Genomic DNA, 27,838 nt, shown 5'->3' with positions numbered 1-27,838 from the left:
ATCCACCGTGGAATAACAATGACAAAAACACACATTTAAACAATTTTTAGTTTTTTTTTGTATTTTCCGTTACATAGTCAGGAATGCATGTATTGTGATACACAACAATTTAAATACTTGAAGGAAATAATGATTTTTGTTAGATAAAATTTTGTTCACATTTATTATTTTTTTTGTTTTACATTTAGGTCATCTATTTTGTTTTTACAACATTCCATTTAGCTTCTAGGGCTCCCACTTTCGCAGTTTAAAACTTCATGGCTAAGTTGTAAACTGAATATTGTTTCCTTTTTTGTAAATTCCATGATTCATTTTATAACCACCTTGATGTGAAATAAACTGTACAAATTGGACATAATGTTAACAATGGTATTTGTGCCTCACTTCTACTTCTCTAAAAGTTTTCACTCTTCAGATAATATATCTATCAAGTAAATGACTGAAGCCGGGGCATCAAAATGATTCCAATGCTCTTATATCAACTTTTACTTCCAACTTCTTACGTTCTTTTAACTTTCTAAGTGAAGGTTGAAAAATTTGCATGAAAATTGATTTTATCACACAACAAAGTCAAAGATACACCAGCAAATTAAAACTAAGGTTTTAGCCAGAAGCCAGAGCACCAAAATGATTCCAGTGCTCTTATATCAACTTTTTATATGCACTTTTACTTCCAACTTATTAGTAAAACTTTCTAAGTGAATAACTTGTAAGTATAAGTAAGTGGAATAACTTGCATGAAAACTGATTTTATCATACAAGAAAGTCAAAGATACACAGGCAAAATAAAACTGAAATTTCAACAACAAAAATGTATAACATGTCTCATAGTTTGATATAACATGTTCCCTTGCTTATTTGAGAGGTCCTTAGTTCTGTTTGCGAAACTTTTTAAATTTAAAAATCGTAACTGAATCTGATATAATTATATCAATGAAACATTCTGGAGTTAGTAGTCATAACATTTATGTTTATAGAACATTTTGGAAGTTTCTGTCAAATCTCAAGAGTTTGACCAATTAACAGAAAAATAAAAACAAAATTTCCCCAATATTTTTACTTATAAATATTTCCCATCTACATTTTCCATATCTATCTTTTACCATTACAATGAATGAAGTCAATCATGTCCATCAAATGTCCATCATGTCCATCAAATGGCATGTGATCAGAACATGTCCCATTATAGGCCATGGGTCATAAGTACAAAACAACCCCTTCTTCAAGTCCTTCCAGGCATGTGATATACAACATCTTTTCTTCACCCTCCAAGGAAGAAAATAAATAGTCTTTGAAGTTTCATCGTTTTTTCCACAAGAAAATCCCCTCTCAACATTGTCCAAAACTCTTTTTCGAGTTTAAAAGTTGCTCAGCGGAACTGCAGCGGACTGACTCTCAAGCCTATACAATCTTTACCGATCTCTGTGACTTTGGTTACCCTGCAAACCTCTCCCTTATATTCTGGTAGGTAACATGCTCCACTGAGTGGGCACTTCTCCACTGGTTTCCCTCTGAGAGTAGAAAGTACAAAACAAAACAAAAAAACAGTTAGCACAACATCATATTGCACTTCCATCTCTCCCCGATTCCCAAGTCAAGCTCCCGATTTTATGACCATATCTCCAGGAAAATTTTGATTTCTAATTTCTTTCTAAATTTAGATCATGAAATATGCGAGATATATATCATAAATGACAGGTTTGAAGACCTGATTTTCATCACTGCCATACATTCTGAACATGGGAAATGACTCCAGTCACTTTCAATTTCAAAATGTGAAGTGAGAAGAATGATTTCCTCCCCCCCCCCCGCACCCCAAAGAGAATACAGCAACTCAAAAGTCTGAAAAATCACTGGCTAGACTCGACCTTATTAGAAAGCAGCGACTACTTACATCCCTCGTAAAATGCCTTTAACCGTAAAATAATTTCCATAAGTTCAAACTACGAAGTCACTGTTGCCATCTGCTTGTAAAAGTGAATGATTTGGAAGTATGCGTTTACTCTATTAGTAGCATGAATTTCTTCTGAGAGGACATACCTGTATATGGGCCTGTAGCTAGCTGCGCAGATATCAAACGGATTGTGTTCGTCGTACTGCAGTTTGTGGGTATCAACCAGGTTCTTCTCGCATGCTTGTAAAATTTTCCTGATCTGTTGTGGTTGAGGAGAGAAATTGAAGAATTAAAAATAAGAATTCCAAAACAGGCTCGAACGTATCATTTTCTGTGGCACTGTTCAACATGGAAATCTACAAGAAATGCAGGGAGTGCCACATTCCAAGAAAGAATCATCCCTATCCCCGCCTCCTACCCCACCCCCCCCCAACCATTCCACCAATATATTAGTACAAGGTATAATGTTCCACCACCAACAAATTACAGAACATGCATGGATGCCTCATCCCCCAGAAGATCCCCCTCCCAGGTTCCACCAACCCCTCCCCACCCTCCTTACACTCCATTAGTGTAAGCATAATCCATTCAACTTTTGGTTTAAGATGTAATGTTCCATGACTAAAGTACATCAAATACAGGTATACCTCATTACCAACAAACTGATCTCCTACCACCCCTGTTATCCCCCTACCCAATCTCAAAATGTGTGAGGGAGGCATAATACTATGTACTCTTTGAGTGAGTGTAAGATATAAAGCTATAAATTACATGGTACTGTTTGATAAGTGGTAGACTGTACTGTACACACAGCACAGATATTTGATACCTTTATCAATTAATTTAGCACATGTACAAAGCTCTGTGATAGGTATTCACACAAACCCCTGAATATGTGCACAGATTTACAAAGAAAATTGAGTTACTTTACATACAGTGGTACCAAATCGGTGACGGTGCGGAAAGGGGGGGGTTGGAGGACAGGGCTCATCGCGTGGTGGAAGAAGGGGTGGGAGGAGTGGGTAGGGAGGAAGGAACCATGAAAAAGGAGGAGGTACATTATACAAACACTTATAATAAAGTTCAGGGTATACACATTAATTTGGTTTGTTGTAGAAGGTAGCGACTCTCTCAACAAGCGCTTAGACAATACAAACAGCAAGAATTATGAAAAAATTACAAACAAATTGTAAGAAAAAATTGAGAAATATCTTTGTGTTAAAGGAGTAGAAGTATGGGTTTGGGTTCCTTCATATAATATCAGGCTGCCGCCATCAATTCTTCATTTCCCTCACCTGTGTTGCTACGTCTGGTTTCGGGCCCAGCTCTAGCAACCTCCTGGCAAATGACGAGGCTGTTTTGAAGTTTTTCAGTTTGAACCAGAGATTGACCGCCGTACGTAGTGTGAGGATCTGATGCACCGGTTGAAGGTTACAGTGAGTGAAATAGGCTGCCAACTGGAATGGAACAGAACATATGAATTAATACAGGTAGATTGCATCGCAACAAAATCTTTTATTTATTATTGATTTATTATTAATACCCGAAAAGGAATATTAAATCATTGTTGATATTTCACATAGCAGCTTTTGAGGTACAGAAACCTTTACACATCTCCGCAGTTGTGTCAAAATTTGGCTAATATGGATCAGTTGTTGCTATGGGATACCACATGTCTTCCCTTGGCATATCCTGCATGATATAAAGGTTGCCCACACATGCCCTAACTCCATCCTGTATGTTAACCACGATACCCTTCCATCCTTCCCCTTGGTCCCTAATTCATCTCTCTACTACCCAAAACACCCCCTCCACCAACCCCACACCATACCCATCAATAACCTTCCCCTGTTGCTATGGGATACCATATAACATACTCCGTAGCTTCTGCTGCTAGGTGGGAAAGGTTGCCCTTGATGCACCAATCCACTTCCAGCTCATCTCCTTCTGCTACCCACCAGACACTCCCCCTTTTCCTATCCCTCCCTTCCCGACCCCCCCCCCATTAGTAAGTGTCTCATACCTCACATATCCTCTTCTGTTGGTCAGGGTTACTCTTAGGTTGTTCCTTTCTGTAGTTTTCCATGGTTAAACCTACTATATACTCCCTGCATATAGTTATTAAGTGCTGAGCCTGAGGGGCAAGAGAGAGAGAGAGATATTATTAGGACTATGAGATTCAAACAAAGAACAAACATAACAGATAAAGGTGATAACCAGATCAGTAATGGAAAGCTCAAACTTGCTCCATTCTTCTGTAGCGACAACGTGGAATTAACACGCTTGTTATATCTTCCGCGCTGTCGTAGCTTCCTAGTCTTGCGGACCTGCAATGCTGACTTTTGTCACACTGGTCTCGATTTAAATGCATTGAAGACTCGCGCACAAAGAAACGTCTGATGCCGGTAATCTGACCTAGTTTCGAATGCGGTGTAACAGAAGTGTTAGATACCACCATCAATCCCAGAAAATACACACACAGCTTGCTACCGTCGGTAATAAGACACTAGTGTACTTGCAGCTACGGTCAATACCCACAACACAGTGTACATAGCAGTGATGGACATCTCTAGATAAAAGATAACAAGGTATCACATTTCATTACTGTCTGCATTTGGTAGCGACAAGAAAAAAACTTCACTTGCTAGCAACAGAAAGTTAACTTTTCCAGAGGGCTGCACGCAGTTTGGGACGAGTCTTCAATGCCTTTAAGCTTCAGAGTTAAGTTAGGCGGATGGTCAACACAAATGTTTCCTCAAATACACGTTGTTGTCATTGCTTAAAATTCTATGGTGTTGAAAGACTTTTGCTCGTCATTTCTAAGACACGTGTGTGACTTAAAGACTCAACAAATCCCTTTACTTACCTCTGTTATTTCTTGTTTTGTGTCCACGACGACCAACGGCACGGAGAGTAGGATGCTGCGAAATCTCTCAACGGCATCCGGGAATTTACCCTGCGTGGTGAGTTGATACGCTGACTGGAGCCGGTGGACGAGATGTGCTAACTTCAACCCCACGGCAGGTTGACCTTTCCTCGCTCCTGCTTCCCTCCTGATGGTGCAAGAGGGGGAAAAGATTAATTCCAAACGGTGCTTTAAATATTTTTTGTTTACAGGATGACAATAAGTACAGTGCATGTGTTTACCTACAGTGCATGCATTAACTACCACAAGAAGAACAATGCATGTGTGTTTACCACTGCAACCACTTAAAGTTAATCTGTCAAGTTCTAACAAAATTTAACAGTACAAACAAAGAATGATTTATAGAGAGGGCGTACCAGTTACGATGCGGGAAACCATAGACTGGTGGCAGTGCAGGCAGGCCGAGGTAGGCGGTCCTTCCTCGTGCGTACGTCTGCATGAATAGTTGTGTGTACGGGGTGAAATCTACCACACCCACCTGGTCATGGAGTAACTGGTAAGAGGAAATAAAAGGATAACGAAAATATTGAAAAAGTGATTCAAATTGCAGATGCACACAGATGATCAATCTATTTTGTTGAAAGCACTGTATGTCGGTAATATCTGGCATTCTTAGAAAGGAAGTGATTGGTACATGGGGAGACCTGAACCCTGATACCAGTAATCCCTATGGTGCCGGGCACCTGATGCACGATGCCAGTCATCCCTCTGATGCCCAACGCCAGTCAACTCACTGATGCTGGGCACCTGATGCCCATATTATTTTGCATTCTTAGAAGAGAAGGCAAAAAATCAGGGCATCAGGGCACCTGTTTCCACCCTGCCCCCCCTTCCTTACCCTGTCCCCCCCTTCCTTTCCTGGCCCCCGGAAAGAAAACCTTGCATTTACCAGGTATACAGGCCCAAAAAGCACCCTACTGGCCTATCCTGAAAACTGCTCAATCTATGTACAGTGAGATACTGGTTCTCTCTGGCCCTTTGCTCCAACCAGTTTCTCCTTGACCCTCGTAGTAGACTCATGGAGGAATGATGCTGGTTTATCACAACCTTATCTGCCATCGAAGATTTAATTAATCTATAAATAGCTCCCCATCTATTAGTTATTTCAAAACAAATGCAGCCCACATACGAACAGTGTTACCCATCAACAGATTAGATACTGTTTAGTTAAAGATTAGTTACCGTTTAGTAAAGGTAACTTTCGGTTTACTAAAGGTAAGTTACTGCTTACCTGTGTGGCAGTTTCAAATGAGCCGGCCAACACGTGGTCTACCGGTAGCTGCGAGTTAGTGGTCCATACTTGAGCCTGACTCATCCCCTTGGTAGGAGGTACATAGTAGCCCTCCTCTCCTGACCCTGCCATTGCCCCTGTATCCAGCTCCTGTGGAAAGGGAAAGAAAATGCAGACACTTTCTGAACAAACATCCTTCAAGAAATTATTACAGCAGAAGTACAAGGGTATATTCACTATCTATTAACAAGCATATTAACATATTAACACTAACATATTAACAACCTCAGGGCATATTTAATACATTCTACTGGATTGATTTTGCTAAACTTTGTGATGCTATCTAGAACTACACTTCCACAACACTGTAGGGCATCATCTTCTCTAGCCGAATTTTCATTTTAAATACATGACCTAAAAGACCCACGATTTGCTCTGGATTGTTTTCAATACTACTAAGAAAGCGCCTCTTGTGACAAACTTTAAGAGGGTGTCTGAGAACTCGGTAGGTGCGACAATTGCAGACCAAACTTAATAATCTGCCAGGAAGGAAAGAGCAATTTTTCACTTCAGAGCATGGAACAATTGTTGTTGTGCGTTATAAGTAAATCAGTTAAATAGATGACTTTAAGCAGACTGTCAAGACTTGATATGTCGTACTCTGAGCTAAAGGAAAACTGAGAGTGCTAGTAAAGTTTCTACGGCTGTTCCTGATTTCGATATAAGCACCTCCAAAAATATATATCAACGAAAAAAAGAAAAAAAAAGAAAAATGAGAAGATCAGTACTGACAAGTTCCACAAGAACAGCACAGACATGAACAACATCAAAAATGGGGATGACGGTAAATAAATGAAAATTAAATGCTTGTCGTACCAGGTCCGCTGGTAGCTCCAGGTCATCGTCTCCTACATCCCAACCGTCTCCCTCGCCAGCATCATCATCCGAGTCTCCCAAAGCATCCTTGAACTCGTTCTCATCATCTAGAGAAAGAAAAACAAAATTAAATTTAGATGATGACGGTTCCTTGTTCTTAAACTCGCCTCCCTGCTCTAGCTTGTCTCGTAATTTGATGGCAGCTAATGGTGTATGTTGTTCCACGTGTAACTTATCTCACCCTAACTGGGTATTGTTCCCGATTAAGAAAACAACAACAACAATGAATATATTTTAGCACTAAGGGCAATGTGATATTTTGTTAACATCCATTTTCTTTCTCTCTAATTATTGAAAACAACATCCACCAACACTTTCCAGACACTTTGAAAGTGGATTCCTTCTCTACTTTTGCAAGGAAGGGATATTGTTAGTGTACTTATTCTACGAAGCTCTAGTATCTCTGTCTTTTAGCTACTGAGGTCAATGAAATCAACAACATGTTTAACCATTTCTATAGGTGATTGGGTCTGTCTTCTAGAATGTTATGAAATTTAAATGATACAAATTTTACCAGCTTCCTTTGCCAAAGAAACTTCCTCCGTATTTTATTTCTGTTGTCCTACATATGTTGTCTTTGTCCTACAAACTTTTTCCTTAGTCCTACATGTTTTCTTGGTCCTACAAATGTTGTCTATGTTTAACACACGTTTTCCTTTGTCCTACTAACTTTTCCTTTGTCCCACTAACTTTTTCCTTTGTCCTACATATTTTTCCTTTGTCCTACAAACTTTTTCCTTTGTCCTACATGTTTTCTTTGTCCTACATATTTTCTTTCTTCTAATATTTTTCCTTTGTCCTACATGTTTTCTTTGTCCTACATATTTTTTCCTTTGTCCTACAAACTTGGATAGGTAATTTATTTCCATCTGCTAGCAGCTAGGACTCTTGGCTAGACTCACCGTCAAGGACAAGTTCTGCATCTTCGCCCCATCCACCTTCACCCTCAGTGACGTCATCATCGACAGCTGCCATGGAGCTCTGTGTCTTGCTTGGTATAGCGCCCTCAAAGAAGCCCTTTGAGATGGTCAGTAACGGCCAGTTCTCCTCTGACTGGAAGATTGGTGGGGGTGGCTGAAGGAGCATGGCATTGGGGTCTACTTCAGGGATCTGGAAAAGTGGAAATGAGGACACAACTATAAGTAGAAATAACAGTTACTTGGGAATTGGATTTAATTTGTGTGTGTGTGTGTGTACTGGATATTTCAACGCAAGCCTTTCTTCTTTAACCAGGTTATGGATAAAGGGGAGGGGGCACAGTAAGAAAGAGCAAAGGTATAATATTGTAAAGCAGTTGGAAAAGTGGTAAAATATTTCACTTATATGTATTTAATAAGATGCCCAGAGATCTGACAAGACTGGACAGAATGACTGAGATGTGGTGCAGATGAAAAGAGTAAGAAAGAATTAACCATCCCACTTACTCTTTACTATAGCTAGTAATTGGACTTTTACATCAAAATTATACAAGGAGGGTATCCCAATCGCACTTTAATGGTCCCACATGAAAACAATCCAAAGTAAGTTAAACTCTGTATTAAACATTCCAAAGTCTGCACAACCAAAAACATGAACAGAAATAAAATTACAGACAACAATTAAAATGTTCAAATTGATTTTAATGTTTTGCTGTGGCACTTTGAATTTATAACAGGTCAGTTCTGATGGAAGAAGGATGACCCCAGTAAGTGAATGGACCATTTTGCGGAGGTCCTGGCATGCTATTTGCATATCCAAGACTGATTCGATATTCAAAGACATAACTCACGGTTTCCGTTTCCGGGTCAAAAGATTCACGCAGAGCGTCGGCTTCCTCGGTAAGGCCGTGAGTAGCAGCAGTCAAGTATGCAAGGGATTCTGGGAAGATGTTTTAAGATGTGACAAGTCAAAATCAAGTGAATCCATGCAGACAACAATGCAAAATTGCACAGAAACTATATATGCTTTAAATGGAATTGCTTAATGTGCTGAGCAGACTACATAATCAAGCTTTGTTTCATATGTTGAAGATTATCTTCTCCCAGAGGCCATTTGATCATCCAAGGGAGATTGGTTTTCCTCTTCAGTTAATTTTCTTTCCATCTTCCAACATACATCTAGAGGAGATTGATGCAAGCTTTGACTTTCAGGAAAGTTTGCAAACATTTGTCACTAGGCTCTTTACATCCTTTAAAGACACTTAACTCATCATGTTATGTACATTTCATATTTTATCTTTCATATCCACTCACTCTCCAGTCACGACACATCCAGAAAATGCAGATTTTACAAGTATTAACATTGTGAATAAGTTGTAATATTTGTTACAAATTCTGAAACAGTTGTTCAGCACAGGTTTAATATGTAAATGTACAGTCAGGCAACCAAATATCACATGAGCAAAACAGGGCCTTTAAAGACAGGGCCTTTAGACTGATATCTTCTAAAACTGTCAATACTAGAAGAATGCAATAAACTGATACATACTTTGTCCGCAGTCTTTGAGGATCTGAACCCGTTCGCCAACATCCCCCAGATAGAGGGCGCACTGGTACTGACCGCTGGTATCCTGACGAATGGATGCTGTGAAAACAGATTAACACGTACAGTGATGATTAATCATATTTTAGTGTATTATATTTCTTTTGAACTGAAGGTTGCATGAAATGCAAACATGTCTGTTAATGACAAGTTATTGGGCCATCTTTATGAAACTAGCCATGGAGGGATATGGTGAGGGAGGGGCACGATGTGGGGGGGGACATGATTAGGAAATGGGGCATAATGGGGAGAAAAGGGTATGACAGCAGGGAGTAGGGGGAATGTTGTGAAGGAGATGGGTAGAGGACATGGGGAGGGTTGATGGGAGGAGGGGGACATCATGGGGAGGGGGATCATCATGCATGGTGGGGGACATGGAAGGGGATGCAGATGATGAGAGATGGTGAAGGAAGAGGGATTTGAGCAAACTGAGGATAAAGTGAACACCTATCTGACACCTTTCCTTTTTTAAATCTCACAATATGTTGTGCTTTGCTCACAGATATCTCTCCTAAAGTAAATTCAGCTGACATATTTTCCCTTTCCTTTCCCACACTGACACGCTCTATCCACAATATTGCAGCTGACAATAGTTGTTCCTTCTGGACTTTTGAAAGTGAAGGTCACCATTCCTACACAATATTTTACCCCATTAAGAGCCCTTCATCTTGGCATGTCAGGTGACTGTTTGATCACCCCTTATGTACCCCTTGAGCCGTGCTCCTACCCATCCCAGCGTATCATCTCTTACCGATCTTCATCATCTTCCTCAGCTTCTCCAGGTTGCCGGTGATCAGGTAGAGGAATGAGAGTTTGTCAAAGTTCTTGGTCCTCTGGTAGGCCATCTCCACCACCTGATGGTTACCCTGGAGCAGCGCCGCCTCTCCTAGCTTCTCCCAGCAGTTCTTGTCATCCAGGGCTCGTGCAGCTTCCAACGCAATCTGTGAACCAAAAACCCCACCGACAATTCAGTTATATCATAAAATCTAGAATCAAACCTATTCAATTTGCCCATGCATCAGGAAATCATGATCTTGTTTCCGTAAAGCAGAGAAAAAGTGGTCCAAACAGAACAAAAGTTGTGTAGCAGGGTTTTTGTTTAACCAGCTTACATAAACCTCAACACAAACACTACAGTCGTTAAACACAAGATTTACTCTCTTTATGGAGGAGAGGGTGGGCAGGGGGGGGGGGGTGGAGGAAACAGAAGACACATTATATTCAAAACTGAGGGGCTAAAGGTTAGGTCCAGTTATCATTCTATACAATCCTATAGATTGTCAGGAAAAGTCATTTCAATAGGAAATTAGCATACTAAATGTATAGCTTAATCAGCACACTAAATGTATAGATGACTTAATATGTAAGTCCAACATGCCGGAAATTGTGATAACATCCAAGGAAATTAATATCTGATGTTCCCCCAAAGTGCTAGAAAATCACAGATAAAATTGTGAAGTGGAGACACTCGGGGGATTTAATTTAGCACAAGTACGAAAAGTGTACATTAAGTGGTTTCATGGACACCTCAGTAATTTTGTGCGATTAAAGATTTACTTCTGGCATTCTGTAGTTTCAAAGCGTATCCATTAATTGAAAATTCATGCATACATGTAAGGCCGACTCAGGAACACCCTTAACATATGTCTCATTTTTAGATATTGCTCAATCAATCTGTCAAACTATTAAGCCGCTCCTTATTAGTGAGTTATTAACCACTTCACTGAATCTACCTACCTCGATGTTGCCGCACTCCAGGGCCAGACCGAAACGGGTCTTTTCGTCCTTGACGAAATGGAGGGCGACCTCCGGGTATCCCTTCTTCTGGAGGTAAGCGATGATGGACTGGCCCACCAGCTTGGCGTTGCGCACCATGTGGAGAACCTCGTCGTACTTGCGATGGATGAGCGCCAACTTGAAGCGGTACTCCGTGGGATCGATGTTGAGGACGCGAGGGCGACATTCACGATCCAGACAGTAGACGTTATGGCCCTTGATGCGAGTCACGTAGATGGGGACGTCCAGGGTTCTGATGATACCGTGATCACTGAAAAATTGGGGGAAAAATAAGAAAGACCATAATTTTACAGATATTTCTGAAAAACCATCTGAAAATAAAGTTGTCCATTTGTTAATATTACCTTCTTCCTTTCTATGTATCTGAATTTTTTCGCTGTGTACCGAGCATTTACCGGTATAACTTCACAAGTCACTACTGTAATACAGCGTCATTACTCCAATGGAACTGATGCTCAAACAAAGATGTCACCCTTAAATTACTGAACTCAAAAAAATATTGGTCTTCTCCAGTTTGGTGTAGTGCTAATTTAACTCTAGTAACTTTGGCACCTTTCATAGACATTTCTAGTTCAATCGTAACAAAACACTATTTCCTTTCGCAGTCAGGTATGCAAGGGATTCTGGGAAGATGTGTTCAGATGTGAAATGTCAAAAACAAGTGAATCCGTGAAGACAAGCGATTAAAAATAGCACGGAAACTATATATGCTTAAAATGAATGGCTAAATGTGCTAAGCAGACTACATTATCAAGCTTTAGTTTCATTTGTTGAAGATTATCTTCTCCCAGAGGTCATTTAATCGTCCAAGGGAGATTGGTTTTCCTCTTCAGTTAATTTTCTTTCCATCTTCCAACTTACATCTAGAGGAGATTGATGCAAGCTTTGACTTTCAGGAAAGTTTGCAAACATTTGTAAACTAGGCTCTTTACATTCTTTAAAGACACTGCCTCATCATGTTATGTACATTTCATATTTTATCTTTCATATCATGTATTATTAACACATATCTGAAACTTCTGAAAGCCGCCTGTACATTCGGTTGAATTCTGATGTACAATCCATCCCTTCAATGAATTTTGTGATATCCTCCATAGGTAATCTTTGCATCACCTTGTAGATTTTACTGTCTAGACTTAACATACCAGAAATTAAATTTCATCTTTAATGAGGATAGTCCTGCAAGGTGCCGAAGCACTGCTTTCCAGAGGAGCCCTCAATACAAAATACATATTTAATATAATGCAGTAGAAAAACGGTAAACATCCAAAAGCACAAAAAGGACGGCAAATAGACAAACAAATATCAGACATCTACACAAAATATATAAGTTTTCAAATTGCAATTAAAAATATTAACAATTGGCAAGCATTTCAAATTTTGGGGAAGACTGTTCCACGTCCTGCCTCCAGAAAATTTAAAGCACCTTTTACCAGATCTAACAGAAGCAAGTGAAACATTATTAGAGCAGCTAGATCTAGTTCTGTACAAATGGCTATCTCTCAGTAGAATAGTATTATCATCTGTTGCTGTCATTTCTCTCTAACCAACACCAAGATGAAGAATCGAGCTGAACCCAATTCCCACCCGCAATACCCATTTAAACAGATCACAACCTACCCGTTGGTGATGGCATATTTGATGTGGTTGCTCGTGGTATAGATGAAGACGCCGTGTTCATCCCAGGCGCCGCTCTTGACTCGGATGTTCTCGTGGATGGTGCAGAGAGTCTGCAACTTCCTGCTGCAGATGGCGATAGCTATTATTCAAAAAAGAAACAATAGAAATTAATGGAAAAATGATCAAGAAGAATTTAAAACTAGGTTAATTTTGTTTCCCTGTTAGACTTACAAGCCCAGTTCAATCAAGGTGGTTTCCCTTCCAGTGAGTCTTCGAAACATTTTCTCTCAAAAAAACTTAGCCTTGAGTTAGAGAAATTTTCAGTCGGTACAATTTTTTTTGTGACCACAAACTTCATGAAAATACATTTGGCTTTCCAAATATATGCAGTTAGAAGTATCACCCTGTCTGCCACACTGTCCAACACTCTAAATGGACATGTTGAACAAAAAATAAATAAATATAAAAAATCAAATCAAATCAACTAAACTCAAAAAAAATAACATCAAATAAAAAGTAAAAAAAAAGAAATATGAGCCTTACAGTGTTTACTGAGGAGGGCCACATGGCTCATATCGCTGGCCCAGATGGCGTAGCGGACCTTGGAGATCCTGGCCGATCCGAGGGTCCTCTTCTGCTGAACGTCAAAGAGAGTGACGGACTCGGTGTCCCTCAGGAGGAGCATCCCGGTCCCGGCGTAGAAGATCTCATCACAGGGTGGGATCTGGACCTTCTTGGTGACCTCGTTCTTAAGGCTCTTGATCAAGAGCTACAGATCATCCGCATAACAAAAGGAATGAAGATCATGAATATTTATGAGCAATCAACAATTAAGTCATACACCAAACTCTTTGGCAAACAACACACCTGTTTTCTTCTTTACCACGTTTTATTTGATTTTTACATGAAGACTGTCACACAGTGATGAGTCAAAGCTTATTTTATATATATATATATACACATGTATATATGTTATAAGATAAGCAACATTGCGAGAAAAGATATATAGTTACAAGAAATCTAACAGTGGCATTAAAAATGTCACACACACAAACCCAAAAAAGTAATTAGAAATAAACCTTTCAATATTGGTAATTTATTATTATATAAAATTTCCTTTTTTTTTAAAATAATAAAAACAAGAAGAAAAGATTAAGAGAGAAGAGCACCGAAAAGCTGGAAAAAAAATTGAGGGGAAAAAATTTCTTTTGAGTCGATGCAAAACGTGGAAAAGTACAAAAAGAATAAAAAAAAGTGAAGGATTTTATGGCAGGACAGGAAATTTATTTTTGGAAATGACAGACTATTGTGATTTCTATTTTGCCATTTAATATGTACACACTAAGATCTTAACTTCACATGGAAGCCATTTCCGCTGACAGTTATCAAAACCCACAGATTAAAGAAATTAAAGAACAGAAGTCTATGTTGTTCTGTTCTGTCATTTTTCTCCTGCCCCTGACACTATACAGTAATTACAGTACAGTCTGAAGAAAGAATTTAGAGAAAAGTGAAAATCCAGAAGAGCGGGGGGTCTAAATATTTTTGCCTTCTAATAAAGGTGAAAAGGCAACTTAATGGGTGAGAAAAAGGAGGTCAAACCTTCTGATGGGCAAAGTAGGAGTAATTGTATATAGAAACATTTTTCATAATGTGAAAAAAATGCAATAAAATGAATAAGGAAGAGGAACGAGAAAGAAGATGTGTAAATTTTACACTATAGAATTATAGTGATAGAAAAATGGCAAAAAGAAGGTAACTTCTGAGAGGATAGACGTTAAAGGTCTGAGGAGGACTGGACATCACTTACAATACTATCACTCGTTTGACGCTCCTGCTCTGTGCGCTGTAAGGAAGCAGCTCTTAGAGGTTAAACAGGGGCTTTAATAGGGAGGGGGTGGGGGGGTTTGTCATGGTGTTAAAGGTCACATGTTGAGTACGACAATTTATTACAGTACATATGCTTCAAGGCTAAACAGATGACAAAGGGTTAACATAACAATATTAACCTCACTACCAAATGGCTTGGGTGTAGAATTTTCACAATTTTCTTTTTCTCTTTTAAGACCTACAACGGCAGTGAAATGAAGGCAGTCAGGCTTGGCTACCATAGGGCTCTGATCTGATGTACACCATGGTGTTATAGGTATTTGTCAAGTAAAGTTTGCAAGGTTAAAGACCTACTAAAAGCAGTCTATGAACTTTGCTTTCGTCTAATATTCTAGGACTTCTCTACTTATGTGACTGTATTATTGGCCATAGCTCAGAAAACTGCAAACAAAATCTGAATTTCACAGGAGTAAATTGAATGACTTTGCCATCTTTGGTTTACCTTTTTCTTTCTTGCACATTCTTTACCCTTCTTCCTCCCTCATGTGTTCACCTTCCCCTGCCTACCGTTTCTCCTGACCACCCCCCCATTTCTCCTACCCCTCCCAACCCTTTCCCCTGCCCCTCATCCTCCCAACCTAAACACCAGATAACTAATATAGGGAGATACCTACTATAGGGAGATAAATACATCTTTCCCTGCTAGAGACTACCCTTTCCTTGTCTCAACCAGGATGGCACAAACATATCATTCAAGCTGTTTTGTATCTCTCTTTTGACCGACAGAAGGAGAAATAATGATGTGGGTTACTACAACTTAAAGCAGATATTTTAGCTGGGTTAGCAATATAAATTCAATTTAAATAATAATAAAAAATATAAAAAAATAGATCACTTACCACATGGGTCCTGTCCATGACGGCGAATCGATTCCTGGCGACCCACACGGCTGTCAGACCGGCAGAACGCTTGCTCTCTGGGGCTGTGAGTGAGAACAATATGTTATCATTATTACTTACAATAATGCTACATTATCTTCCCAAATTAATATTAGGATAGGATTATTTACTGCACACTCCTTGGTATTTTTAAGTTAATTAAATTCTCATTTCTTGGCAATAAGTTTGCCTATTGAATGAGAGAGAGAGAGAGAGAGACAAAGATGAAGGACTTGATTGTGAGGAGAGGTTTGTAAAACATCGTTGATCCGAATCGGACGACTACTGTATATTTACAACAGATTCCTTCTACTTTGCTGAAATTCATAATTGCGACAAAATTTATTCCACGTCAATCAATTTGGAAGAAAGTGCAGTATTATTGTGATGTAATTGCCGAATACCTTCCAATTTCTCTCATTTTCTGTAAACCAACGTTGATCCGAATCTGACGACCAACTTTAAACGGGTTCCTATTACTTTAATCAAATATATGATTGCGACAAAATTTATTCCACGTGATTCAATTTGGAAAAAGAGCAGTATTATTGTGATGTAATTGCCGATTATCTTCCAAATTCTCTCATTTTCTGTCAACGTATTGAAACTTTGGAGTTTTTTCATTATTCCTTGAAAGCAGAAATTATCGCTATTATTGAGACAATATTGAGACAATAATTTTCAAGCTGATGACAAAATGGTTAAATGAGGTACATCCTTCAGGGACTGAGTGGGGTGTCGGAGAGGTCAGAGGGGTGGGAAAGGAGAGTGAGAGGAAATGCCAGGGCAAGGGTTTTGCTTTGCAACAACGAAAGATGTGCCTTCAAAGTTTCTCGAACAAGTCTGATGTAGATACCAGGGCTATTTGGCATACTTTTTGAAAGAACTTTATGATGTAAAGTGTAAACTATATCACCAAAACATCCAACTTACCGTCAGGATTTTGAGCATCGCTGTCCTTGGGTACTGGATACAGATCATAGTTACTGTTGTCAATGTTACTGGTCCTCTGTCGAAAAAAACAAAAAACAAGAAAAGTGATTGCTCTGTCTGCAAGGGTCGGTGACCCCCTCCACTCAACCCCACCCTGCCAGTGAAAATGGACTCAAGACAGATACATTTGGTTGATTTTGCCAATGCCCTCTCGTAATTTGTTTTTACCTCACAAGAGTTGGGGTTTCCGTTTCAGGATTTGCACCTTTGATCAAACAGCTCAGCACCTTCGACCAGGCCGACAACATGGTACCAGAAGAAGCATGTGCCACAATTCCGTCCGAGCCATAACTTACAAATAATGTTGGATTTTATTTCATGTGCATTACACATTTCTCATGTATAGTAAACATTATTTACATGCAGCCTCTATGGGTACAGTATTCATGAAAACAAACAACAACAACGTCTAATATTTCCTTAAGTTTCTTTAAATATAGGTCTGACACAGCTTCACGACATCAAATCATGTGAAATAAACCCCTTTAAAGGCCCCATCAATTCCCCTCACATAGAAATGCTTACCGTACACAGAAGCACTGCATTTTCGGCTGGATTGTACCCCATGCTGTAGACGGGGGCCTTGACGTTACTCCTCAGTTGCATGATAGGAACGTCCTTGGAAGTGGTGAAATCCAGTTTACGCATGTAACGTTCCTTCACGTAGTACAGGAGGTTGCCATGGACCGCAAATGCTGGACGTTCTCTCTCCAACTTGAACACGATCATACCACTGTCATGTCCTGAGGAAAGGGACACAGTTGCAAAAAGAAAATATGTCAGATAAAAATATGGACTTTTTTTGAACATTTTTATCTTCTCTCCCATAACTCTTGTACGCCCCAAAAAGTAAAACCAAACAATATCATAAAGCTATGAAGAACTGAACTATGTACAACTATGGGTAAAGTCAAAGTTTTATAAAGCAATCTCTTTTTTTCCTCAGACCATTACGAGACTAAAAACCTGCCTACATCCATCCTTGAGAGCAAGAGAGATATAATTTTAACGCTTAATATTTTCCAAACTGTAGTAGCTATAGAATCGTAAGCAGCTCTCAAAGGTTTCTCTTTCTAGGCCCATGCCATACCAAGACTATAAAATTAGCCCTAGGGTCACCCTGGAACTGTCTACACCAGCAACGGTGAAATCACAGACGTCATCGAACATTATGGAAAATGTCAATATACATTGTTGAAGATTATCTTCTCCCAGAGGCCATTTGATTGTCCAAGGGAGATTGGTTTTCCTCTTCAGTTAATTTTCTTTCCATCTTCCAACTTACATCTAGAGGAGATTGATGCAAGCTTTGACTTTCAGGAAAGTGTGAAACATTCACAATGTTTTAATTTTCACTGCCTGGCTAATTCCTTACCCCCCCCCAGGGCATCTTCCCCCACCTCTCCCCTCTATCGAAGTCAATTAATATGTGTTCTCATGCGCATCTAATATAACTCTTTGAGAAGGTAGCACTTACCAGCAGCGAAGAGGTTCAAGGAAGGATGAGCAGTCATCACCCAGAACCTGTCGTGATCCCGTCTGAAGGTATGCAAGCACATCCTAAGGGGGGAGTGGGAGAGAACAAAGGGTAAAAGAAATAAGGTTAGTACTACCATTTCGGATTTTTCATAACTGCAAGTGAAGACCAAACAATCTAAAAAGTTTTCTATTAATTATATGGAATTATTATTTCAATGAGGTACCAATAACACAGGAAAGTCTGCACAATAACAATTATATGATATCATACAGAACTCTCTTTGACATTAGGGAGTAGAAATGCAGTATATAAAATCATCAGGATAGTTCCTTTGCAAAAGAGCTCACTGAAATGATTTTGTCTTTCTCACCTTTGGGAGAAATCCCAGTATTTTTACTTCAATACACTTTGACACAGACCTACAGTTGTTGAAGGGAATTGCCCCAATGATCATAAATGTAAAAACACAAAAACTACTTGGGCCTATCGCTTCAGCGTTATTTTCAAGAGATAATTTGGGAGTTTCTGGACATTTTGTTTTTACGCTGGGTTTTATTCATCTTCAAATTTTGTCCACCACCCAAATCCCTCATTTGTCCTACTCACCTCTTAGACATGTCCCAGACTCTGACACTCTTGTCCTCAGAGTTACTGATTAACAGCTCCTGTCTCGGATGAAAGATGGCGCACGACACGTTGTTGTAGTGCCCCCTGCACGTGTCCACTTCCCAGGCCTTGGCATCTGCAAAAGATAATAAATTTACACATGAAGAATGTTCTAAGGATTCCTTAAGTGTTTTTCTAACTACTGACAGAGCAGTAATCACACTGCAGGACAACAGCCTTGTAAGAGTCACTGAGAGAACACAGAGCTGTAATAGATGAACTGATTATTTAAAATAAGATTGTAGATTGTCCGTGCGACAATCTGGAATGGGGCTCTGCAGCATTTGTACCGAGGAGGATGGGGGAGAGGGGGGCATATCCATCCTAATGTGTGGTAAGCTGTACGGTCTACTGACCTCTGAGTCTATGCCACAAGCTAACGTAGGACGTGCTCACAAGCAAGCGAACACTCCGGGTGAACTTGCATAGAGAGACGCAGTGGGTGATCGACTCAAGTTCAAGGTTCAACTCGTTTACACAGTTTGGGGGAACGAAGGAAGTATTTTTAGAAAAACACAAGTTAAGGTACTTAAAACAATTAATCTGCCTTGAGACATTGAGCATATGTTTCAAAAGATTTCCTCTTCAATAATTACACAAAAAGTTGTATATACAATTTGTGATTAACTCTCGTTACTCAAGCTGTCAGTGGCTGCGACTTATCAAGTGTCGGGTAAGATAGGACCGATATGACAGTGACCATTTTCATTTGGAGGGGGGGGGGGGGGCTGGAGAACCAAATTGCTATGTAAGAAGCTGAAACTGAAACTAGTACAGTTGTGGAACAAGACTGACATTTCTATTGGAGTGATCTGATTTTAGTTTAAATAAAACAGTAGTATACTGGAAAGTTTTTGTGGTCACACAAGAAATGCATACCATGAAATATATATCAAACCATATGTTTACCTCTTCCAATTGTATTCATGTATCACCTTAGAATTTTTCCAACACCAAAACTGCTATGTACATTTACCGAATGATATTTTTATAGAAAAAAGAATAGACATTTATTTATTTTTTATGTTACATATAGAAGATTATCTTCTCCCAGAGGCCATTTGATTGTCCAAGGGAGATTGGTTTTCCTCTTCAGTTAATTTTCTTTCCATCTTCCAGCTTACATCTAGAGGAGATTGATGCAAGCTTTGACTTTCAGGAAAGTATTCAAGAGATATCAATGGAAACTTCCTTTCATTTATTAGCTATCACCCACGGAGGACAGATAATTTACAATCAGATACGTATCGACCAGGGACGGTTACGATACTTTGTAACAATCTTTATGTCAAATCACATTTGCGCATTTCGTAGAAGTCGTGGAGTTCGAATTCAGACAAATTGGGTTTATCTAATGTTAACTAAATTGCTCAAAATTGCCAGCAAGTTGTAGTTACCATTCATTCTCCACAGCTTTACGTATCTGTCGTCTGCTGCGGAGACGATCAAAGGCATGGTGGGGTGAAAAGCGGCCCAGTTGACTCCTCTGTCGTGACCCTACGGGTAAAAACATATAGAAACAGTCTGGACCTGTTGAAGGGTGTCGGCTACCGTTGCGCGTTTTACCGTCACATCTCCAAATAACAAGTACAGTTGATGTAAACCAACAAACCACATAACTAGATGACCATGGTCTGTTGTCCTTCCTCTCCCTGGACTGTCAACAGACCACAACTTTATTTGATGATGTAAAAACATGTCACATGGGAAATTCAAAAAGATTTAAATATACCCTTAACTTCACAATGGCATTTTGCCTGTTGACAATGCCCTCCATTGAAAATATATATATATATATATATATATATATATATATATATATATATATATATATATATATATATATATATATATATATATATATATATATATATATATACATATACATATATATATATATATATATACACATATATATATATATATATATCAACAATTCACTGACAGAATTGTCAAAGTGCTTATCTTTGTCCGCATGGCGACAAATATATGTGCAGGAATACATCAAAGAGTCTTCAATCATTATACAGGATACTGGAGGGGGAGGGCTGGTGGAGGCCTGGATGGGGGGGGGGGTTGGGTGGAGAAGGAGAGGGAACACGGCTGTGTCTTTAATCAAAGCTCCTTTACCTCCAGTTGATGCTTGACAGTGGCATCCGCTGTCCCAAATAATTCTGGAGTCATCGTGTTCTTCAAGTGGTCATCCAGCCCAGATGGTCCTGGCTGTACGTTCTTCTTTCTCAGCCCTACCGAGAAAAAAAATGAATAAATCAATCTATAATTGGATCAATCAATCAATCAATTATTGAATCAATTAAATATGGGTTTAAGATAAAGCAATGTATCTGCAGAAATGGGGAAGGATAGATTGACACAAGAACAGCAAACCTGATGATTGCTTAGAACAGTAATCTTGGTTTGGGTATATAGAAGGGTCAATTATGTTTCTTAACATTCAAAGCTTCCCCTGTCATATATTTAATGCACAAAACCAGACAAAATTCATAATCTAATACTGAAGAAAAATAACTCAAAATTTTGAGGAAGAAAATCAGACTTTCTTTTTTATCATTAAATAACCCAAACTTTTCAAAAAAATTCTGATTTTCTTTTCTTTTATTGACAAGGTGCCTGATAACAATTTCTTTTCAAAATGAAATACAATTTTCATATCCAGACTACTAAACAACACTCCAAAGTGACGTCTGATTGATGTTTGGTTGCAATTTTATTTTCAAAAACCGCTCGCCGGAAAACCTGACAACCAAGAATAAACAGAATCCTCACTTAGAAACGAGCATTTTATCAACAGCATCAACATTTGCAATTCTCATAATGTTGGAGATTATCTTCCCCACAGGACATGAGAGAGCCCATTAAAGGATTGGAATGTCCTCTCCAATTAATTTCCTTTCTATAGCTCAGGTGAACATCCATGGAAATGGGATGCAGCCTTGATTTAGAAAGTTAACGTAGAAGAAGAAAAAGGCTTCATGGTTTCACTCTACTCACAAACCAGGAGGACTCTCGAGGTAAATCTTACAAAGCCTCAGAGACCTTCTCAATGATGATGTAGCATCACAAGTTCATTTACATATATTTACATAATATAGTGTGTTCATAACAACATGGAAACAGTTTGTTGCATTTCCTGAGATAACTTTCTATTCTGGTTTCAAATCAAATTCACTCCATCAAGTGGTACTTCCTTTGTCTAATAAAGGTCCAGTTTGCTGTAAAACAAACATACCAACGAATGACGAATGAACAAATCCAGCCCAATTCCTATATGCAAATTAGGATACCTAGGCTCTACGGTATAACTAGTCATTTAACTTATACAATGGTGAAGGTGTTGGACGACAGTTGATGTCAATGTTTTGGTGTGAGAATAAACCTTCTTTTGCAGTGCTTTCAAATATAGAGTTAATTTTGCAAACATAATTCTTTTTGACTGACCTGAAATATCCCAGACACGGACAGTTTGATCCAAAGAGGCAGACACCACCATATCGTCAGAGGGGTGGAAGTTTGCACACATCACATAATGGTTGTGTCCACTCAAGACACTGCAAAAAGTAAGATAAAGTAATATATAACAAGTGAGGATTGGTATTATCTAAATTGGTAATATCTAAATTTAGAAGGACATTTCAGTCCCTGATGTTGAACAGGTAAGACAGCAATAGTCCACCCTGCTAGGTGGAAGTCACCACCTCAGTATCTTGTTACTAATTTCAGATATGGTTGTTTGAAGTGGTTCATCTCTTGGCCAGATAACTATTATTTGCTTCAGGAAATGTCACATGGTCTGCAATGTCATCATAACATTCAAATTATTCAAATAATATGTTTGCAATCTCTGTCAATGTAATTAGACTTTAAGCCTTCCTATCCAAAGAACCATTTCACAAGAGAAAATGAAGCAGCCTCTATTGCCATCACAATGTCACTGGCTTTTACTGCTGCCACATAATTTCAAAATATTTCAGGTCGCAATTCTGTGCTAGTCATAAAAACAAGAGCTGCTTTCTTTTTGAACTGTCCAGTAATTTCCTCGTTGGGCAATAATTTGTGAAGCAAATCGTTGTAATTGGACAACCAGTATATCGAATGTGAAAAGCAGTCAGTCGCTATGAAACGAAGGGATTTTTGTCTTACCAAATACAATTTCTTGATTGCCAGTTCCAAATTCTGATCGTCTGATCATCGGAAGCGCTCAGAATCCAAGGATACTCCTGCAAGAAGGGAACATTTTCAATATCAAGTCAGAGCAAGTTGCCTAAAAAATATATGAAGCCAAAGTGTAGCCTTTTGTACATAACATGTGCCACTATCAACAAAGAGACTATTTATTGACATAGAAACTGCTGCATATGCTATTATGGCCACCAAGTTCCAAAAACTTACACCACCATTTTTATCATTCCTTTGATGAGTTCTAATCATTAATACATTTAAACATTAATGATGTCTACTTAACATGTATGCAAAACATTTGTGACAATCATTCCAGTCACAAGTCTTTAAAGGTGGTGTAAACTGAATGCAGATGTTTGCTACCATTAAGTGACCTGAATTTTTGTTTCACTCAAGTGAGAGCATTGTGGTTAAGGCAGTGGACTTGTGATCTAAGGATTGTAGGTTTGAGTCCTGGTCAGATCATTACATTGTGTCCTTGGGTAAGGCACTTTATCTCCATTGCACCTCTTCACCCAGGTGTATAAATGGGGACCTGTGGGATAAACTGTCAGTGTGGGCGCTGTTTAGCTGCTGCAATGTGGCAGGATTTATCAGGTTATTGTCGACCAGGGTAATATTGTTTTGCGCCTTGAGCACCGTTATCAGTGAATATGTCTGCGCTTAATAAATCCTCAATGTTATTATTATTATTATTATTGTAATCAGTCCTTTCTATGCTCATAATGCCCTATTCATCACATTAGTACTGATAGACAACATCCTTGGTTTCCTACATCTTTGGAAACTGAAATAGACAAGCAAGGATTTCACAACTAGAGTCACTTAGCTGAAAATATGCCAGTGCTTAAAAACAAATCTACTCCCTATAATCACATTCCCACTGGCATTATCCTGAATTACAACATACATCAGTTTACTGTGCAGGCTATTGAGAGCAGCTTAATAACATTTGCTGGAATCATGCTGTAAAACTGGGCTTATGTTAGGTAAGGGATATCACGCCGATTTTTTACTCAACAGATGTGTTTTAGTCCTTAATGTCTACTGGTAGAAAATGGCCAGTGCCTTGTTTTTCTACTGACAAACGACGAAATACGCTTGGACTTTTAGCCCTGTCGTGACTTCTACTCACGTGATGGAAGAAAGTAGTCCTGATGTAGTCCAAATGTCCTAACAGAGTAAAGAGACATCTTTTCAGTTTGTAATTCCAAAGCTTAATCTTGTAGTCGTCTCCTCCAGAGACGAAGAGAGGCTGCTGATCGTGAAAACAGATTCCTCGTACGGGTCCTGAGAAAAGAAAACGGCATTGAAAAGAGATTTCTGGTATACATAGAAATATCGATGAAAAATGAATTTAACGTAATTGGCATCAATATATTAGCAATTCATTAAACAAAGACATACCCCCTCCAACCCCCCCCCCCCAGCCTGCCCACTGGCCCATTTTTGTTGTAATCAATATTTTGACCATGTTTGAAAGTTTCTCTTGGAAGATTTACATTTACCAAATACAAAGAAATATTCAAAATTTTACTAGTTTTTTGTATCCTTCCTCTAAGCTTGAACAACAAATCAAATTAGTTTAACTAATTAGTTACAATTGTTATGGCAACAGTCCTGTAATTTGCATATTTAGTGGGAACCTGAATCTACCAGTGTCACATCTTTTCATCTATATAATATCGTGAAGCAGTTTTCTAACATCATAATTCAGGACAAAATTTTAATGGTAGTCTGGTCTTACGAGACAGCCCAATTTCTCTTCGGACAACACAATCAACTGTGGAGCCTGTCTGGCATAGGACCGGTTGTTCACATTAAATTCAGATTGTATTGTACATGACTTAATTCCCCCAAATAGGTAAATGAGGAATTATCATCACCACCAATGCTTGTTTGCTATTCACCGATCTACACATTTCCCCAACAATGAACACATTGTCACTTTCGGGACAACCAATTTTGCTGTTGGAACAACCAAGATGTAAGACCTGGTCGTCCCGGGAACAACCTAAAAAAAATCCTGTAAAATCTACCCTGTAATTAACTAAGTCATTAAAACACAAGGGTTACATCTCTATTTGAAACTTTTACAACCTTTAGCATAAGGTGTTTTTTTTTTTAAAGTTCAATACATTTAGCAAATCTGTTTTTTTAACGAGGGGTAGTGTAGGCATGAGTGTGGATAGAAGTACTGTATGCTCTGCAAAAGTGCAATTAATTCATAACAAGACATAGCCTACCATCGTGTTCATCAAATTTATCCAAGAGAGTACACATGCGATAATCCCAAAGCTGAATCACACCACTGTGAAGTGAAGCCAGGATCCATGGTCGATTCTTGTGAAAGCTCAGGCCTGAAAATGAGGAAAAAACATTTTACCATCTTACCAGCACGTCATGTTGAAAAATCACACCCAGAAATATCTCACACTATGATGGAATATGTTGGGTAAGATAATGTCAACTAATGCTGATAAAGGTGACATAGCGCTTGGCCAACCGGGGTTGTAGAAATGCTAGTTTTCACCAGTTAGGGTAGTCTCACCTGTTAGTACTAACTGCAATAGAAACAGTTTATTTTTGCCATTTTAATGGATGCGCATGGTTGTTATGGCGGAAAATAGCATTCCCTAACTTGCGGCTAAACTAAGGCCTCACATAAATGTTTGGCATAACAAGTAAAATTAGGGTAAAAATCAAGTCATTCATATAATCAATGACAAAGAATTTAAAGGATGACCTAGTGTAAATGTTAGGCTAGCCGGAACATGACGTCCCATTCGTCGCCAGCATTTTATCAAATGGTACCATAGGTCTAGTCCAAAATGGTTTCAGTTATTCTCAGCACATGGTACTTTCCGCTGAAAACTTTCTTCTGCGGGAAACAACTTTTTCACATACACGTAACCTCACAACCAAGCATAAACATAATCCTCACTTAGAGACGGGCATTTTATCAACAGCATCAACATTTGCAATTCACATAATGTTAGAGATTATCTTCCCCACAGGACATGAAAGAGCCCATTAAAGGATTGGAATGTCCTCTCCAATTAATTTCCTTTCTATAGCTCAGGTGAACATCCATGGAAATGGGATGCAGCCTTGATTTAGAAAGTTAACGTAGAAGATGAAGGCTTCATGGTTCACTCCACTCAACCAGGAGGACTCTCGAGGTAAATCTTACAACACCTCAGAGACCTTCTCACTGATGATGTAGTATTGCAAGTTCATTTACATATTTACATAAATATACATGGGAAAGTATCAAAGAAAGTCGATAAGGATGGCTAGATTGAGTGAATGTCAGGGAAGTCAAGCTGCTTATAATTTACTGGAGGTATGGGTGAGTGTAATTAGGGATAAGGTAAATAAGTACAAGGCGGTTGCAGCTGGCGTGAAAGGCAAAAGGAGGTGGCTTTATCATGGAATAAGTTAAGTATTAAAATGCGTTCCGCGCAATAAGGATGAAACTTAGCTAGAACAAGTTTTTCCATCCGGCAGCTCGATTTCACCTTTTTCACGAAATACTGATAACTACAACCAAATTAAGTGGAGCTGTTTAACTAAACTTCCTTGTCACCGCAACTTGTACTACATCATCATTCCTCTTCCGAACCTAGGCCTAAACTATATCCTGAGAATCTAGTCTCAGAGCCAAATTCTATCCCTCTCCATCCTCCTAGGCCTAAATCATTTCAATACATGTACATAATCAGTTCAGTAAGCCATTCTGCACCTCCAAAAACATATTTTCCGCGTTACTAATTTAGAATCCGTACCATTCGACCCTACTTCCTAACCCTACTCCCTAACCCTATTCCCTACTGCCTTACCCTAATTCCTACTCCCTAACCCTACTTCCTTATAACCCCTGACCTTATTCTGCCGATTCGAAGTAAGCTTTCCCATTCATATGGTACAGATTCTATAGTTTGGCCTTTTCCACTGGCAATATTTCGTTTTCCGCTGACAAATTTGGTGTGCGGAAAGCACAGTTTTTTGTCAGCGGAAAGTACCTAGGCCTATACTGTGCAGAAAATAACGGTACCCTTCCAAAATATACCTGCAAGCAATGTGTGGGACATGATCAGGCTAGTCTATCGGGTTAGGCCTAACGTAATGTTAAGAAGAAACAAAACAAATCACAACAAAGTTACTTACATATTCCTGACTAGGCCTGGCATAATTAACTTCACGTAAGCCTAGCCTTGCTTAGTTAGGACAAAGGCCTAGCCTTACGTTATGTTGGTTAGGCAAAGCAGCCTAACCGTAGGTAAGGCGCTAAATATTACCTTTCACTCTGGCAGACTTGGTTTCAAATTTCGTAAGCATTTTTAATTTGCAACGCCCTAATCTTTGAAAAAATTAGTAGTAGTGCAAGCTAAAGAACAATCATTAGCAGAGCTATTGATTTCTGGGGTTCCGTGCAAGCGGACCTGTCTTTGCTTCTTTATATGGCGTACACGTTCACAGTATGGGCATGGTAAGGGATAGGCTGTATCAATCGCCGTGTACTGTACACGTCTCACTTTTCACGTTACTAAAATGAACTTTGACCGGAAATTCGTTGCGCAGAATCTTTGGAACGCGAATATGGTCTTATTAATGTTAAATTTGCCTCGAACAGTTAGATTATATGTGTCCTAACTACAACCTAACTTATATATGTGTCCTAATCTAACTACTACTTGCTTGGAAAAATAAAGTCGCAATTTAAGGATGTTAATATTAACAATTTCGAGGAAGCAATAAACCTTGCGCTAGATCGTGATACGTGGCGGAGGTTAATCACTGAGCA

The 27,838-nt window shown here is 39.0% G+C and overlaps 1 protein-coding gene across 1 annotated transcript; it reads right to left on the bottom strand.

Moving 5' to 3' along the window:
• Positions 1-43: 43 nt before the first annotated feature.
• On the bottom strand, positions 44-27,529 carry LOC139977124 (coatomer subunit alpha-like). The gene is made up of 27 exons (XM_071986224.1): positions 27,333-27,529; positions 25,278-25,391; positions 24,167-24,321; positions 22,993-23,069; positions 22,291-22,400; positions 20,962-21,077; positions 20,229-20,328; positions 18,772-18,907; positions 18,163-18,245; positions 17,211-17,428; positions 16,626-16,701; positions 15,654-15,736; positions 13,468-13,693; positions 12,925-13,063; positions 11,245-11,554; positions 10,259-10,448; positions 9,454-9,549; positions 8,756-8,844; positions 7,890-8,097; positions 6,928-7,034; positions 6,052-6,201; positions 5,177-5,313; positions 4,761-4,947; positions 3,918-4,028; positions 3,190-3,351; positions 2,041-2,153; positions 44-1,511 (listed from the first exon to the last, which is right to left on the bottom strand). The coding sequence occupies exons 1-27, from the start codon at positions 27,370-27,372 to the stop codon at positions 1,370-1,372; spliced, it is 3,675 nt and encodes a 1,224-aa protein (XP_071842325.1). The 5' UTR covers positions 27,373-27,529; the 3' UTR covers positions 44-1,369.
• Positions 27,530-27,838: the final 309 nt, after the last annotated feature.

Source organism: Apostichopus japonicus, chromosome 12 (assembly GCF_037975245.1).
Source record: "Apostichopus japonicus isolate 1M-3 chromosome 12, ASM3797524v1, whole genome shotgun sequence".
Classification (NCBI taxonomy): domain Eukaryota; kingdom Metazoa; phylum Echinodermata; class Holothuroidea; order Aspidochirotida; family Stichopodidae; genus Apostichopus; species Apostichopus japonicus.
The sequence above is the reverse complement of the archived record's forward strand: the minus strand, read 5'-3'. Positions and strand labels throughout refer to the sequence as shown.

Bases quoted from the DNA above. Each gene is read 5' to 3' on its own strand.
- LOC139977124 (XM_071986224.1), bottom strand. From the start codon at position 27,372: ATGCTTACGAAATTTGAAACCAAGTCTGCCAGAGTGAAAG. The intron at 20,329-20,961 runs GTAAAGGAGCTT...TTTTACCCGTAG, and splicing joins CTGTCAAGCATCAACTGGAG to GGTCACGACAGAGGAGTCAA. The intron at 15,737-16,625 runs GTAAGTTGGATG...TCTCACTCACAG, and splicing joins CGATGCTCAAAATCCTGACG to CCCCAGAGAGCAAGCGTTCT.